This window comes from Morone saxatilis, unplaced genomic scaffold (assembly GCF_004916995.1).
Source record: "Morone saxatilis isolate NCDOM2014 unplaced genomic scaffold, NCSU_SB_2.0 Contig7, whole genome shotgun sequence".
Classification (NCBI taxonomy): Eukaryota; Metazoa; Chordata; class Actinopteri; family Moronidae; genus Morone; species Morone saxatilis.
The window spans coordinates 13767460-13785222 of NW_023340246.1; the positions used below are offsets into that span (position 1 = coordinate 13767460).

At 37.8% G+C, this 17763-nt stretch overlaps 1 protein-coding gene across 1 annotated transcript in view; it reads right to left on the reverse strand.

Annotated features, from left to right (window-relative positions):
• lama2 (laminin, alpha 2) overlaps positions 1-17763 on the reverse strand; it is a gene marked incomplete in the record, with an annotated part of 177548 nt that overhangs the window by 64074 nt on the left and 95711 nt on the right. Inside the window, 9 exon segments of the mRNA XM_035679280.1 lie at positions 101-286; positions 406-582; positions 5870-6013; positions 7968-8072; positions 9015-9146; positions 11315-11451; positions 14119-14299; positions 15116-15388; positions 16200-16306. Of these exon segments, the coding sequence (XP_035535173.1) occupies positions 101-286; positions 406-582; positions 5870-6013; positions 7968-8072; positions 9015-9146; positions 11315-11451; positions 14119-14299; positions 15116-15388; positions 16200-16306 (1442 nt within the window).

Below are 17763 nucleotides of genomic sequence, written 5' to 3' on the forward strand. Positions count from 1 at the left end.
AGTTTGTTTCTAATAGAAGAAGTTATTTTGAAAAGTCCTAACATAAATATTTCTTCAATTATTATTCAATAGCCCACTTTCATCCAAAGCTTTACTGTACCTCTGTCATGTCGATCTCGTGGCGGGTGAGCTGACCAATCTGGAGTCCTGGTATGTGACGTGTCATCAAGACGTTGCGGTTAGGACCGCCTTTAATGATGACCTGAGGCTCATAAGAGGAAGGACCGGTTTCATCTCTGGCCTCGTAGTACACTGCATATTTCAGCTGCCCACCATATGCTGTAATCTAAAGAAAGGCGTAGAGAACTTATTAAAGACATTACCAAGGCGGTACTGATTTCACAATGACATCTGATCTGGGATTTATCTATAATATTATTACAACAAAAAAGGAGGTTTTCCTACCATAGAGCCTTTGAACTGCTCAGGCAGTTGCCAGTAGTAGGGTTCAGATAAAATTGAGGTGACCAGCTCTGCATGGGCGAGGATCTCAGGGTGCTGGAAGCTCACGCCTCTCCTTGTCTCCACAGTGTTGGATTTGTCCACCAGGGGGAGCACCGTCTGCTCTGGCTTCAGCGTTAACTAGGACACAAAACAGTGATGACAATATTAATGTGTCGCAACAACAGAGTTCCTTTTTATTAAAGAGAATATAAAAAAAACAAAAAAAAAAACAGTATTGTTGGGTTTGGGATTGATTGAGAGATGCACTACAAAATGAGGCCCACCTTTTAAACAGTCTTTCACCATGTAGTACCTGACACAAACTGAGCCTGAACACAGCATATGTACATATATGGGTGGGTAGAATGGTGTAATAATAAATGAACCACTAAAATTATATAGCATGCCATAGCACAGACCTGCAAAGCAGTCATGTGTGAAAAGTCAGTGTCTTTCTTTTCTCCTTCAGTCACACAGTCTCTCTTCCTGACCTCCTAATGATGCTGACTCCAACAATGCTCCACACTCAAGGTTTTTCTAAACTTTGGCAGACATCGATTTCAAATAGTTTTTGTCTGGGGCTCCTATCTTGTTACAGAAATTTCATTATCTTTGGTTTCTTTTCATGTTTCATCTGTGGGCACAGAAGATTGTGGAATATGGTAACTAATGAGGACGGTCTAGGCAGCTCTAAACACTGGCCAAATGAAGGCCCCTTTTATGCAAATATTTGATTGGAACATAACTAGATGCCTTCTCATCTCCAAATACCATCAGGTCACACCTTCTGCAAAAACGTTCTGTGCAGGCAGTTTTTTCATGAAAAATCAAATGAATTTGAATTGGTACAACAATTCTAGTCATTTAAAGTCTGAGATTATTATAGAGTCACAATTTGTCTTGTGCAACCAAACACCTTTACTCTGGCAGCTTTGTGTGTGTGACTTTTGAGATACTAAAGGCAATAAAAAAAATAATAATAATCAATTTTATTTTGGTATTTTGCACTCTGGTTTTAGTGCAGCAAAAAGTGAACTTCCTAATATAACATAATTGTGTTATTGTTAATAAGACAATCACCAAGTCCATCTTTTTTAAGATGCTTGCGTTGTGATTTTTCTTTACTAAAAATAAGTAAAGAAAACTTTTGTTGCTTTTTTATATTAGTGTGAGGAGAAGTTATTTTCCATATTAGTGGTCAAAGTCAGTTAATTTAAATGTGTTCTGAATATAACTTGAAACAGATGGCGTCACTCTACCTCCTGCTCTCTGGTATGTGAATCATATTTGAGTTATTACTGAGAGTCTGGAGAAAATCTAGCCCTTTCTTTCTCATTCTCTCAGTCTCCCACTTTATGTGTTGATATTTCAATATTATTTGAATAATATCAGGGTTTATTATTGACTGCGGGTTGTGGTTGAGTGGACCAATTTAAAAATAGATTCATCTGCTCGAGCCTGGATCTCTCCCTCTCTCTATCGCTGTAGTCCAGCAGCGTTGATATGGTTGGAATAATATCTGAGATATTATGGAAGAGTGCTCTTTGGTTGAATGGACAGAATCTGAAATCTATGAAGTCACTATAGCTTGGACACACTGGCTGCATAAAAGAGAGGCAGTCACACATGGAATGGGAAGTTGCTTATTTCAGTCTTTTTTAGTTTTACTTCAATTCAATTCAAAACATTTATATACTGTAGCTACTGTGGTTGGTTTCTTTGCAATTTACTGGATACAAGAATGAAATAAAACAAGTAAAAGAGAAAAAGTGAGAAAAAAGTTCATCAAATCCCAATCTGAGCTGTTTCAGTAATATACTGAGACGTGATGTGAGAGTGAGTTATTTTCACTCCCAAATAGGACAAAAAGTGAGACTGAAATGCTTGTAAGGGGGGATAATAAGAGATTACAGATCCTTTGTAAGGTAATTTCAACAATGTGCAAAATAGCTGTTTTCATACATAAAATACATAACACTGAAGGCTTTGGCTATCTGATAAAAGTAACGATACATTTTATGATTTAGACAGGGTTTATGGAAAGAACCACAATGCAAAATCTTGCATCTGGTGTGTGTGAGGGGGCAGCAGCAGTGTTAATAACTTAATAAGCTGCATATCGGAGGAATATGTTTCAGGAAGTTTATATAGAATTTTTTTGGTACAAAAGTTATTTAAATTAATAATTTAGTTAGAAAATGTTGCATTTTGTCTGGGGCAAAACCTTTCTCTTCTTTAAGAATAGAATTCTCTGAAGGTATTTTCCCTCCTCATATCTTATCAGCGCTTTGATCTTATCTCAGTTCTTTATAGATTTTATTGTATTATATTAGTGCAGTTCTCCACAGCAGTATTTAACAACCAGTAAATAGTCGTTCAATCACACACACAGTTCTTTTATCAGAGATAAATACCACAAAAAAGTGCCTGTGTTTGTGTATGGCATAATGTGTGTGTGTGTGTGTGTGTGTGTGTGTGTGTCCGTCCCTCTTCTCCAACCTCTGTGTAATCCTGTGTAGTGTGAGATTGTGTATGTGAATGCATGTGTACTGTGTATAGTGTCTAGATATGGTGTGTGAGGTTGTGTGCGTGTGTGTGTGTGTGTATGTCCCACTCCACTCAGTGTAATCTCACGATTCAGTGGTTCAGAGAAAATCTCTCTCTTTCCAATAAACTCTCCATTTTTTCTGTCTTTCTCTCTCGCTGTCCAGCTCTCCCCCTCTCTCTCTCTGTCAACAATAAATGAAGTGAATGTTTGTCGTTCAAATGAAGCCTCTCGCCACACTCCATCAGAAAACTCTACGGTTACCACGGAAACGCCAGTTTATCGCAGATGGCAACCGTTTCTGAGATGAAGGGCCTTTATTAAAAACAGGCTGCCACTCAACAATCGATTGCTAACTTGCTGGCTGACTGTCTGATGGTGTCTGATACACTTCAGTACCTCTGTTTTTGACTTACAGCTGGTATCCGTAATATCCACACTACATGTTTGTATTTTGATGTATGGAAGCCATCGATACATAAGCCAGGCTAGCTGGGGCATTTTCCAAGGTTTACAAGAGTTGACTCGAATGAACAACAGGCTTCTACAACCTTCTACGACAACTCTGTGCAAAAGGGTTATGGATTTCACTTTTGACCGACAAGCAAAGTGGATTTACTAACTGTTTGCAGCGTAGCTCTGTAGATCACAATGGCGGTCTGTCGGTCGGCCCACTACCTTGGTCTCCTGTAATTGAAATCCTGTCTGGAGTGACGTGGAAGTAGATCTCTGAGTTTTTTTCCGCGAAAAGAGCCGCTTACCCTGCTTTTTTTCTTCTTTCATCACTTCAGTGTGAAATTTTTATTCGTGTGAAAAAGGAATAAGTCAAAAATGTCTATAGAGAGCAAATGCCAGTAGTGTATATTAGCCAAGGAGTGCTACTTCACAAATGCAGGTATAAAAAACATTTTGATCCAAGGACATATCATGAGACCACAAAAGAAAAGAGAAATGTTAGACTTGTACTCTGCAGTGTGCCTTAGTATTTTTTGGTTATGACTTATTGATCAGAAAGCAAAGTACAATTCTAACCTCTCTCTTTTCTTCTTTGGTTTCAAGTTTAAAATGTTTTTGGACAAAACAGGAGAGGATGGAAACATGCTAAAACCAACATTAAGGCCTGTTTGGGAACCATATGACAGAAAAAATTCAAACTATCAGGAGAAGAAAGAGATCCTGCAAAAGCTCATAAAATAGGCTGTTTTAATATCAGCTACAGGCACTGATATTCTCTTTTTTTGTCTATATTTATTTACATTTTTGCAAATAAAAATAACTAAAAATATGTCGAATTAACTCTTAGCAGTTCCTGTTCACGTCTGTTCCTCCAACTCTCCCACCTAGGCTTTTGTCTTTCTTTTTTTGACTAGTCCTGCTGAAAGTCAATGTCTATTACAGACCATATCCTGCCATTCCTCTATTGTTAAAATGTTGTTTGGAACAGTGAGTTAAATTACCAAGAAGGAGCACAGTGAATATTTTGTTCCCCACCTCCTCCTGTAATATTAATCCTGTCTGAACAGGGTTTAAGTTGGTGAACATGATAAACATTACACCTGTAAAACATCAGCATGTTAGCATCGTCATTGTGAGCATGGTAGGAGGCTAAAGTTAGCATTTAGCTCAAACCACTGCGTTCCTCACAGAGCCAGGAGTATGGCTGTAGACTTTTAGTCTTGTTTACTAATTGGGAGTGTGCGAGTAGTGTATGTGCTTCTTAACCTTGTTGATTCGCACTTCAGTGGGGCAGAAAATCACACAGCAAGCAACATTTCTAACTGCTGAGAATTAAAATGTGTCCAATACAATTGCCTGTTTGAATAATTAAATCATGTTTAGTTCCAGGCTTAAATTGTGATTTTGCAACAGAGCCTTCAAAGAGTGCCAATATTCCTAAATGCAACAATCTCTGTAAATATCAGCCCACCTTCTCTATATTTTTATATTTGTAACCTATTCACAGCTACCAAGTAGGTTGTAAAGAAAGTGAAAATCGAGTAAAATTAGGTCCATTAACTTTAAATATTTGAACAAACCTCTGTGAAGCTTACAATATTGGCATAATGCAGTCAGTTGTAGGCAGCCAGCTGTCAAATGTGTTGTCTCAGCAAGGAAGCTGGCAGAGCCAGTGTGTACAAAAAGTACAGCTTACAGGCAACTACTGGTTAGATCCAAGGATAAAACATTGGAAGCAGGAGAGATCCTAAGTGAACATGGAAACAGACCAGAAACCAGAAGTAGTTGTGGAGTCTACATAAAGTTTCCCAAGTTTTGTTTTGCAGTAAACAAACAGTAGCTCGTCTGTTGGATCGGATCACACAGGCCAGCCTTCACTCCCCACGTACATCAGTGAGCCTTGGCCGCCCATGACCTTGTCTCCAGTTCACTTTCTGCCTAATATTTATTTATTCACTTCCCCTGTCTGTGCACATAATGTCTCCTTTAACGTATTTTATGTCATATTGTTATGTCATTGTGTTACTATAGTCTGTGCTTATGTGAGTTTAGCTCCACTCATATGGTTATGTGATTGTTTTACTATTTATCTATGCTTGTGTGCTTTAGTATGTTTTCTTTTAATGTTTTCCTGTAATACATATACATGGTGGACTAATGTTAATTATTAAATTGTGCATTGTCCATCCTTAAATATATAAACAAATACAAGTTACAGATAGTTACAATGTAAATGAACTGATTTCATATCGTGAGTGTTCAAAGAGATCCATCGAGTTCCATTTTCTTTAAAGTCAATGAGGCTGTTTATGTCTTACATTTGTGAAACATTGCAAAAGCAGTAAAGTGTTGCTTATGGTCCCCTGATCATAAACCATAACAGTGAAAGGAAACATGTAAAACAATTAAGATATGGCTACTCACCCACATCCTGATGAGTCCTTGTGCCTCTGTGCAGGACTGCGTCAGTCCGTAACAGTAACATTTGCTGCACCCAAGTGGGTTTCGTACCGACAACCCAAATGTCTCTGGCTTACAGTGGTCACAGTTGTCTCCTTTCACATTTGCCTTAAATACCAAACACAGGTTAACAGACATATGTGAGGTAAGCTGTTGTGAACATTTATGAGAGACATGAGACAATGAATCCTTTATTTGTATCAACCTATACGCAATTAAAAACAATGTGATTCTTAGTTGACTTACTTATACTTTAACTTGGACTGTGGACAACACAGAAAATGCATTTGATGCCTTGGTTGCACTGGAATAGAAATAAGTATCTCACTGCACTGAATTGTTTACAAATAAATAAGCTGTGCGCTGACTGGTCTAAAATGGGATTGTGGACAGGTCTGTGTATTAAGCCTTCTCTATGCTAAGAAAGGGCTTACAGTGCTGTCAACAAAACATCATCCAATTAATGTTGAGTTCTGTCAAAAAGTCCTGCAGGTTAGTGAGTAAGAACCAAGAACAACAGTGGAAGGTGAAAAATCTAGTGAAGGAACCTAGAACGTCAACTTTAGTACTCCACATTATTAGTATTTGTTAGTCAAAAGGATGCCATTGTGTTATTACTGGCAACTAATAATCATCTATTTAATTTAGTTACATATTTTTCAATGAACTGATGCTTTGTTTAATCTATAATCTCACAGTACACTGAAAAAATGGCCACCACCTTAGGTTCAGAGTGACGTTTTAAAATCCTTTGCTGTGTCCAACAACAGTCCAAAACCCAAAGTTATTCAATTTCTAATAACAAAAAACTAAGAGAAAATCATCACATTTGAGAAGCTGGAATTTGGGAATTTTAAGACATCTTGTTTGATAAATTACATAAAAATAAAGTACTTATCAGAACATTGCAGTAGTTATTACTTAATATACAATCCTTGCATTTTAAGAATACCTAAAACAGTGGGTCCACATATGGTTTCTTTAATTTTAGAGATATCTGATGATAAATTCACTTATGTCACATACTTCCATAGATAGAGAGGTACAGACAGACAGACAGACAGACAGACAGACAGACAACCAGCATAACATGTCACAGGCAGCAGAAATAACAGATGAACAGAGAGACAGGTGACAGATTGAATGACTGTTTGAGTGGCAGGCAGTCAACCTCCTACCCATTCAGAGTGACGATGACACCCAGTGATCTGAAGACTCATTACAGTCCATGAATCAGGTGTGTGAATTTGTGTGTGTGTTAGCACACAAATTTAGTTTTAGCATTTTTCACTGTCTATGCGGGATAATGTGCTCAGCAAGTGACAGCAGAGATGAAAGGTGTCTCCAGTCTGTGTGTGCTACATATTTAATATGTGCGTGTGTGTGTTAGTGCGAGCTGACAGCAAGCTATTGATGAGAGGCATTATGTGATCAGTTTGTCACAGTGAGGTCGAAAGGTGTGAAATATATTCTTTTCTTGTGTGTCTTTATAGGTGTGTATTTGTGTCAATATGTGATATTTACACCTTTAAAAATGATGCACTTCACTTTCTTATTCCTAGACAATGTAGCAGAGAAAAACTGTCCATGTATAGGTATTTATGAATCTATCTATCTTTGTGTGAGCACTTTTGTGTTCGCCAGCATATGGAGGCCGCCATGCAGAGATGCCCATCTTACTCAGTTCTGAGACATTTACTGAAATTATTACAATCTAACACATACATGCACACATATAATACAAAAATCAGACACACACATGCATAGACTCTAAACATACACAGATAGAAGAAACAAAAACCGTCAGTAGTAGGTTTTAAATCTGCATTGACATTCAAATCTAAACTATCATCTCCTGGTAGGATTCAGACTTTCAGACAGTACAGTTGTTCAGGAAAATGTCAGCAGTCATTGTTGTAATTAAATGGGTATTTTGTTCTTCGTAAAAAAGTTCAAACTACCACTGTAAGTGCACTGACAGAAAGAATAGTCAAAAACTAAGTAAAATTCCTCTTTAACATCATGTGGGAGTAAAAGCATGTGTGTTTTTGAGGGTGTATACCTTGCAACTGCACTTTCCTGTTCGGTCTGCGCAGGCACACACTTGTCTCTCCAGGTCGCAGGTCTGGCTGTCCGATCCTGAGACGTTACACTCACACTGGGTGCACTGTGGGAAATGGGGATGCAGACAACGGCAAGCTTCTGTTATCAACAATATAACAGGCTGAGAGAGGAACTAGCAGAGTGTGGCCTAGCTTTATGCTTCACCAAACCATTAAACTTCAAGCTCAAAAATGAAAATGTTGCCATTATCTTCTCACTCCCACGTCAGTCCAAACATCGCTGAAGTTCAAAAGAACAGAAAAACACAGAGTTGTCCAGCTAAGTTCCCATTCGACTGAAGCGACTGACTTCCAATAAGTGTAAAAAAAAATAAAAATGACCATGAAATTTCTCTGAATATATCAGGATAACAGGATCATTATGTAGTTTTTATTCTGTTTCCGTGCTATTCATGAAAAACTACCTTGAAACTTCAGAATGAAGTAAATGAAATATGAACTTTGATTGCAATTGTGATTGTACAAATGTCCCCTTTGAAGTCTAATTAAAAGAAAGTCTGTTGCCTTCAAACTGAGAAGGCTGGAATTAAACTGAAAATTTCAAGATGTTGTTGAATTTCACCTGTAGTCATTATCTGGTAGAATATTTTTATGTACAGCAAGTTCATTTTCTAATTTCAAGTGAGGTACCTCTGATCAGGAAATATAAGCTGAATCTATGCAGAAAAGTTTTGCTCTTTTGTAAAGATGACTTAAAATGAAAATAAACCCACTGGTGTGATGACACTGTTAGGTTTCTATCATTCTGGCAGGGGACACATCCTTTTATTGAAGCATTTAATGCTCATAAAACCCATAATAATAGCATTGTCATGTCCATGAAACTCTCACTCCCCTGTCCTAGTAGAGTCACAGACTCTCAACCCCCAGTGATCGAGTCCCATCTGAGATTCTCTCCAGTGCCTCCTCTCTCAATAACTCAACAATAAAAGCAATATTTTATGATAATAATAGTAATATTAGCAGAGTTGATGTGGACCATTCACCTGAGGAAAGTCTCTGTATCCAATTTGACATTCATTGCATTTCTCTCCTCTGAAGGAGTCGCGACAGAAGCAGCAGCCTGTGTTGACGTTACATTGCTGGGTCACTGAGCCGATCACACTGCAACCACAGTCCTACATACACAAAGACAGAGATTATTAGGCTGTTATTGGTCTTAATGGTTTAAAAATAAACATTATAACATCAAGCAGACACTCATGTGTAATGCATACATTTGTCTAATGGTAAAAGATGAAGTTCAAACATTCTAATTGAGTTTTGTAGTCCAAAAATGTAATGTGTGCGTGACTGGAGTGAGTGCAATCCCTATAAAAACTCTACCTGTTAACACTAAAGTGCAGTGGTAGAATGGGTTTCTCAGTAAAAAAAAAAAAACAATCACTGAATTACATTGGGTGTTATTACAATTGACAAATGTCTCAATTAAAGATGAAAACACCATAAAAAGGGGTGATTGTTATGTGTGCTGCGAGGCAAAAGCTGCACAATTATAAGCTGAAAAGCTGTAGATGCCTGTCTGCTGAAATGAGAACCACTTTAATCAAGATCCTCAGTGTCGTTGAACAAAGCAACAGTCTTTCATTGTTTATAAGTGTTGATTTTCCAGGATATTTTATGTATTGATGTTTGTTCATACTTAGAGCTTGTAAGTGTTCAGCATTGTCTCCATATAATCTCTTGTTGTCTCTCTTTAGAATTAAATGTGTCACACCAAAGAATTTGCTGTGTGTATCTATTTTGCTTAGTTCTAGTTTGTCTTTTATTTTGCTGTCCTATGTCCTTTCTTCTTTGCTGTGTTTTACTGTTTTACTTGTCTTTGGTACTTTTTTGTGTTTGTTTGGTACCAATAAGCTCTGTTGCATCCCTCTTTGTTGTCCTGATGTACTCTTTTGGATCAATCTGTTGTTAAACTGAGACTTACAGTACTTCCATGTTCAAGCCTCTAATTGCTAATAGTCTACTTCTAATAGTTTACTGTTATTGCTGCCTCCCGGTCCTTTGGTGAGATAGTTTCAGTGCAGAACAATTACTTTCTAAACACTTTGAACAAAGTCGTGTTACAGAACAGAGAAGCAGAGGAGATTGGAACGATAGAGTCCCAGAAATAAAGGTGATAAAGAGGAGGGAATATGGAGAAAAGGCTGTGTAAACAGGCACTGTGACAATAAGTGAACGGAGTATGGGAGGAAAGAGAGGGACCACACACCAAAGAGTGGAGGAAGGAAAATATAAAAGGGAGAGCAGCTGAACCGAAGCTAAAAAGGCTAATAAGATAAAGACTGTGTAAATTGTGACTAAAGCTGGAATAATGTGATTTCCTTCGATTATATTTACCTTTACTATGCACTTATTGGGGTTAAGGTAGTAAGAAAATTGGGTTTATGTGGTCATTTAGAGTAATATATTGACTATGCACGCATTTTGATGCAACACTGAATTGTAATAGGGTGAGCGGTGCCTCTGTCATTCCCCACTGCACCCTGTTGTTGTGTTATGTAACTTTGTGCTCCCTGTCATAGATGGTACGTAATGCTTTTCGGCAGCTAACTTTGTTACTGATTTTGGTGAAACTGGATCATGTTTTATAAAACAAAAAACAAAACAAAAAAATGCTTTCTGGTTTTCCCTCTGGCTGCTCCGCCACAACTCTCAGTGATTTACAGAGTTTCCTCTGTAAATCAGCAAAGTAGCAAAGCAAAGTATAACTGCTGCATAATGCAGCTGCTGTTAGCAAGTAAGCTTAGTACTCTCCTGGACGCCCGGGACTGGGTGCTCACAGTGTTAACTAGGCTCAGCAGCTTCTATGGACATAGCTAATGGCAGGGGAGAAGACCCTAAGCGATGGAGGAAGCTAAGTAGAAAAAAGGAGAGAGAAGACGAGGACAAGAGTAAATCTGGGACTGGCTTTTAGTCATTGGCAATTTTTATTTTTTATTTTTACGACAATGGTATAGCAACTCAGGGTGCCAAATCTTAACATAATATTGCTCTAATAGATGAGAGAATTTTGCTACTAGCATTATATTAGAAATATAAAAAACAGGGCTCAAATCATTTCAAAATACTGGAAAGTAAAAATACCCAGAAAGGTATGGAAAGCTTTTGTTTCACTGTCTATAAAACATTTTGTTAAATAGACAAGTGGACCAGTCATCTCTTGTACAGTACTTAAGCCTTATTTTTATGTTATTTCTCCAGTGTGTTTGCTAAGTCCCTCGACGTGTTAGAATAGGTACTGTAAGTTACACAACTGCTCTTTGCAAATAGAGTTTCAGCCTACCTTGCATCCAGTGACAATATCATGGCCCCAGTGGTTGGGAGCACAGCGGTCGCACCTCTCACCAACAGTGTTCGGAGGACAGATGCACTGTCCTGTGTTAGCGTCACAGTTATTCCCCACATGACTGCACTGACAGGCTGTAGGAGAGGAGGGAAAATACATTTTTAATGTTTTTGAATAAAAAAGAAGATAAATCAGTGGTGTGCCTGTAAAAATGTCACCTAGAAGCTGATTTATTTTCAGTGACTTATTTCTTATTGTTCGCAACAATTACACAATTTTCTTTAACAACATGACATGCTGGCTAGCAGATTCCAAATTTAAACACAAACACATTTTGTTGGAAAGTTAACCCAAGGGGGAAGGATTTGGTAACAGCGTGTATCTAGTTGAACTGTTGTAAATGTGTGAAATACAGAAACATTTGTCTTTATCTAACTATTATTTGACACCTTCCAAAAAAGTAGAAAGCGAGAATAGAAAATGTTTATTAGATTGATAATAAGGTGAATGTTGCATACTGAATTATGTGGACTAGCCAACATATAATAATACATTTAATTAAAACTGTTATAGTTATAGGAATTAAAGGTAATTTACTGCATAAAGATTAAGTTGTTTATTGTAACACCCATAATCCCCCAGTTTCATTCATTTCAAGTTATTCGCAAACAATTATCTTACTCAATAAACACCACCATTCCCCAGAAAACACAATTACCAATGGCAGAGTACTCCTACTGCAATCCAGCATATTATCTCTATAACCTGACCGTCGCAATGTGGTAGCGATCTTAAGACAAATCAAAGCAAATAATTCCCAGTCTCTATCTTGTGTTTCTGCTGCATGACTCTGCTTTCTGGCCAACTTATTACTGTTCTTCTTGGCTGTCAATAGCGGTTAGCATCAATAATATATTGCATAAGGAAATATGTGGGAAAAGCTATTCATAGTCATACTTGGGGTGCGTGGATGCTTAATCCTCATTTTGGGCAGCACAAGTTTGCTGCACCTGCTGCCTGGATTGCCAGGTTTTTAGGGCATATGATTTAATAATTTGAACATATTCCCTTATAAAAAAAAAAAAAGACTGGTCTGGAATAGGTATTTTAAAAATGACTAAAGTATTTTCAGATGATGTAACACCACCTCAGGCAACCATAGTGAAAATATTCAGCTCTTGCTACAAATAGATGTACAATTCTTGATCACTTCACCACTTATACATCTCATTATTATCATGTTGCATTGTATTTTTTGTCAGCTAGCAATAATAACTACTACTCATAAGTACACCCTACTGCTCATACTAGACCAAGTAAGGCTGTATCAGCAATATCCCTAAGTGTATTTAATAGAGTATGGTGGGTTTTTAAGTTTTTCTTATGAATAGAACTTCTCATTTGTAACAGAAAGAATTAGCCATTTATGCTCTAAAATCTAACATAATCTTGCTATAAAAAGGAAATCTGACACTTTTTAAAAAAAATGTTATCTCCTCGTTTTTAACGATGATCAATATTTGTGTATAAGTCTATGAACAGGTGATTCAAAGTGACCCAGACTGTCCACATTCTGTACAATTTGGGCAAACCTTGACATTTAATTTGAGGTGTCAATACAAAAGTGTGCTTGGTGTTAAATCTTTCCTGATTTAACTTTGAATCACCGCTACTAGAAGAAGGGTTTTTAGTAGAACTGTGGAAATTTAAATTAGCAGGAACGTTCATAGTTCTATGTATAGCATCGATCATGATAACAAGATGGGAATTATAGAAAACAGTGTTAACATAATGTCAATAAATAGAAATAGAAACACAAAATGAGAAATGCTCTGTTTTAAACTTAATATTATATGTATCATTTGCATGAATCACGTCAGACACAAAAACAGGGATTTCCCTATAAATCTGACTAATTTAATTTGATTCGTTGATTCGATCTCTTCCTTAAATGTTCTTTACATACAGTTATAAGCTGTTTTGCTTGTTCACAAGCCAAGATGAATAAGAAATCTTTTAGCTCCATAATTTATTGCTCATGTCATTATTATTCTGTGTGTCCAATCTTCAAAGAAGTTCATATGAATCAGCAGTTGGTTTCTCTTGGCAACATTTCATCTTTCCACTAACTCATACACACAGTTATTTATTGCTTCCCTTCATCCTTCTTTGCCTCCTTCCTACAGTCTTTCATTTGTTAAAACATGGTGTAATGTCAAAAATACATGATCATCAATGGCATGAAAATAGGAGTCCTTCATAATTTCTGCAAGTCTGACTTTTATAAGATATGAATTTTGTGGTTTCTGCAGAAACGTATGATGCTATGAAGTTACAATGTAGATACAAACAGTGTATTATGTCCACGTGAAACTGGAATGGGAAAAAATGCCTACACTGACAAATTGTATTTCTGAATACACTCATTTACCTAATGCCAGCGGCTCATATTCAGAGAATTTATGAGGATGCCTAGCTTTGTCCTGCTTATAAACAATAAAAGGAGTTTGCAAAGTTAATTATTAATAAGTAATTATAAGACTGGCAACATGATGTGAGGAATAACATGAACTTTTTTAAATTCCAATAACTTTTTTTAAATGTCTCTGCAGACAACTGCTGTAAACTTCAAATGAAAAAGAAAGAAGAACAAAGAAGCAGTTTTTTTAACATAATGATGACAACGCTTTGCTTTTGTCAGGATTTCCAGTGGATTAAGCTATATTTTTGTTCGGTGGGTTGATATCAAGCCTTACTTTTTAAATAAACACTTTTCTTTCTGCCCCACTGTGTATGCTTACGTGTGCAGCCGCCCTCCTGGAAATTGAAGAATCCTCGTGAGCACCGGTCACATTTGGGTCCGGTGACGCCTGGCTGACACCGACACTGACCGGTTTCATCACAGTCAAACGACTTGGAACCAAACGAGTTACAGTGACACGGTACGCACACTCCACCTGTGGTAACGCCGTGAGTCTGAGGCTGGGAAACAGACAAGGATAAAGGGGTTGTAAATGGAGTTAAGTGTAGGTAGTGGAATTAGGGTAAGACAAGCTTGAGCAACTTAGAGACAAGGGGGTTAAAATGACACAACATGCCAGAAACAAATGCAAAAGAGGAGGAACCAAATGAAGGGATAGAAAGGCTGTATTTTCAAGGTATGCCTGTGGGATAAAGAGAGAACATGAAAGATGACTTGAACTTCTTCAGTTTAGAGGCCAACGAAAAACTGGTTAGGTCTTTAGAAGTTGTCTGACAGTCTGAAAATGTCTCCTTGCTGAGGAAAAAAAGAACACAAAGCACGCTGGTTTATTAGACTGGACCCAGACATTCACAAACTGCCCCTTGAGCTACAGTGTAACAACCAAGACAATTTTAACAAATGTTCTGAAACGTTGCCAGATAAGAACATTTGGATAAGGTGCAGTAGCTAAAAACCCTTATGAATGCAGAATGTGACAACCTCAGAAAATAAATCGTGTTAAAGATTGCTCATTATGTGTATGTTTCCCCACAATTCACTCTAAACCTTGCATTACTGCTTACACTCAGCAACATCAAACATAAATGTCACAAAACACAGCAACCGCCATGCTAGTAAAACCCTTACATAGAATACATGTGATACACATCTCCCTTCCCATGCAATGTTTTAAAAACTCAGGCCTCAAACCATCACATCCACAAACAAAACCAGTGTGATATGTGTTTTAAACCTTAAAACCTTTGTACACCATGTAAAACGCACCCATGCTACTTAAAAACACACCACTGCCATCCACATGCAGTGTCCTTTACCCCTGTCTTAGGTCTGTACGCCCCCCTGGGACAACCCCCCGTGCGGGACGACCCCCCCCATCTCTGCTGGACGGCTTCCATGGGAATGCGCTCCACCGGCCTTCGTGTCTCCCGCCTCTCGTAACCTTGGCGACGCAAGTCACAGCGTCGGCCCACAAAGCCGGGGCGACAGATGCAGCGGCCCTCGACATCACAGCGCTGAGAAATAGAGCCGTGAGGGCTGCAGCGACAGGGCATACAATCCTGACGCTCAGCATCCCACCAGCAGTTAGGCTGGACCAATCACATCACAGAGGGGTGGAGGGGGTACAGAGAGGGGACCAATGATAATCAGCGAGCAGGATGAATACAAACATCAAACTTAACGTACAAGAAAAGGACAAAAAAAGTTGAAAAAAAACATGAAAATGTCTCATTTGTGGAGCTTCTACGGCTCGATAGCTGACATAGCAAAAACTGAGTCGTAGGGATGTGTAATAATATATACAGCTTGATTTCTGAGGGAAACTGATGAGTTACAAGGACTTTCTTTCTTTCTTTAGGTTTTCTAATTCCTTATATAACCTAATTTACAGTACAAGTAGTAGGTATTAAGATAAGATAGATATGATAAGATAGAACTTTTAGAATGAAATATATATAATATATAAGATATTAATAAGGTACATATCCAAAATATACATTAACATTAACAGTAAGAGTAATTCTTTGTGAAAATTAGCATTTAGCTACAGTATGTACAATATCAAATCTTAAGTACAGGCAAGTGTATTAGTTGTGAATTACAATTTGAAGGAACATAAATCAGCTTTTGACCTACCACATTGCTGGTAAACTAAAAGAAACACATTTGATGCAAAGTGATGAGAAAAATAAAGTGAAATACAAACAAAAGCATCATCACAATATATATAATTGGGATTAAAATAGTCAAGACGTGTAGTCCATTACACACATGATATTGCAAGATTCCAACAAAGTGGTAGAATTTGTGTCATTATATGTGAAAAATAAATATTAAAAAGGGCTCCAAAATATATTGGCAATATCTGTAAAGATTATTGGCGTCTTTCAAAATACTTACCATGCACTCGTCACACTGTCGTCCAACCACATTTTCTCTGCACTGGCACTGGCCAGTCTCCTTATTGCAGACCTCAGATACAGAGCCATTAGTATGGCACTGACAGGCTGCAAGAGAGGAGAGGAGAGATTGGAGAACAGCATATTTTACATCAATTATCATTTCCTAATGGCAGAATTTCTACATCAGTACATATAATAACACATACTGGTTTAACAATAACACAAGTTGGTGAGTGTGTTTACTTCACACAACAGTAGGCTGGATAAGAGCTTGGATCCAGCTTAAGTTCTTTTTTAGGATTAGCTGTCGATATGCACTTTAATATCCTGCTGACTGCACTTTAGAGAAAATCTTCTTTTCCCCAAATAGATTCTTCAGTCTAGTGGGCTGACTTAGTTTTGCCAGATTAAAACACACCCATGAGCCTTAATGACAAAGGAAGGCAACAACGGAGGGCAACATCACATTTTCATTACTTTGAGAACGTAGACGTGTCCTGTTTGCTCTGAATCAGGAAAAATACGGGTAAAACCAAACAGCAGCAGTTTGCCTTGTTTCCATGGTATCGTATTGCATTGAAACTTTTTTTTTGCAAAATTGAGTATTTTTTTGTTTTCTGATGCGATACTTCAAATTTTTTGATTTCAAAACTGTCTAGGGCCAGAAACTATGTGGGTAAATATTGTCAACAAGAAAGGAAAAAGTTGCAACTGTGAACTGTGTTGAGTGATTTAAAAAATGTACCCTTTTTTGGGGCGCCCCCTTGTAGCTTAAGGGATGCTGACAATGAACCACAATGTCCCCAGTCTGAGTCCCCAGTCTGAGTCCTTTCTTGATGGCAGTACATTCCCTGAAACTCTAAACTACAAGAAGATTCTCATCTCTGCCTCGTGCCTCATTTCTCTGGCATTGAAAATAATTGCTTAACATTCAGTTCTTGGCCTTTGTCATGTGTGTGCAGTTTTTATGCTTCCTAAAGGGGTTGGTTACAAAAATATATAAACTTATTTCCACATATGACCTTTCACATCTCTCTCTCTCGCTCTCTGTCTCGCTCTCTCTGAGATACTTTGTATGACTTTAACTTTATTCAACTTTGTGTGTTTAAATCCTTCTAAGGGTAAAAAAGACACACCCACGCACGCCAATCAACCCATTAGATATACAATTAAAAGCCTGAACATCACAGCTTCCATCTGGTGGATTGGCTGTCAGAAGCATACACACGTACACACAAATATGTACACAAAAACACATACACCTTCTCCAGAAAGTAGTAGCACACATCACATCACATAGACACACGTGCATTACTCGTAGCCTGTTTTTACCTCCTGCCATTCGCTGCCGTTAGATGTAAAAGAAACAGAAGGACAGACCTGAGTGTGGGATGGGAAAGTGAGAGAGAGAGAGGGGGTACAACAGATGTCCACACACACGAACGCACGCACACATAAATATGCAGAAACACACATACGGTACACAACATACATTAATTTCAAATGCAGAGAGGCACGCCTGCTCTCCCGCACACACAAATGCAGATGCATGTACACACACA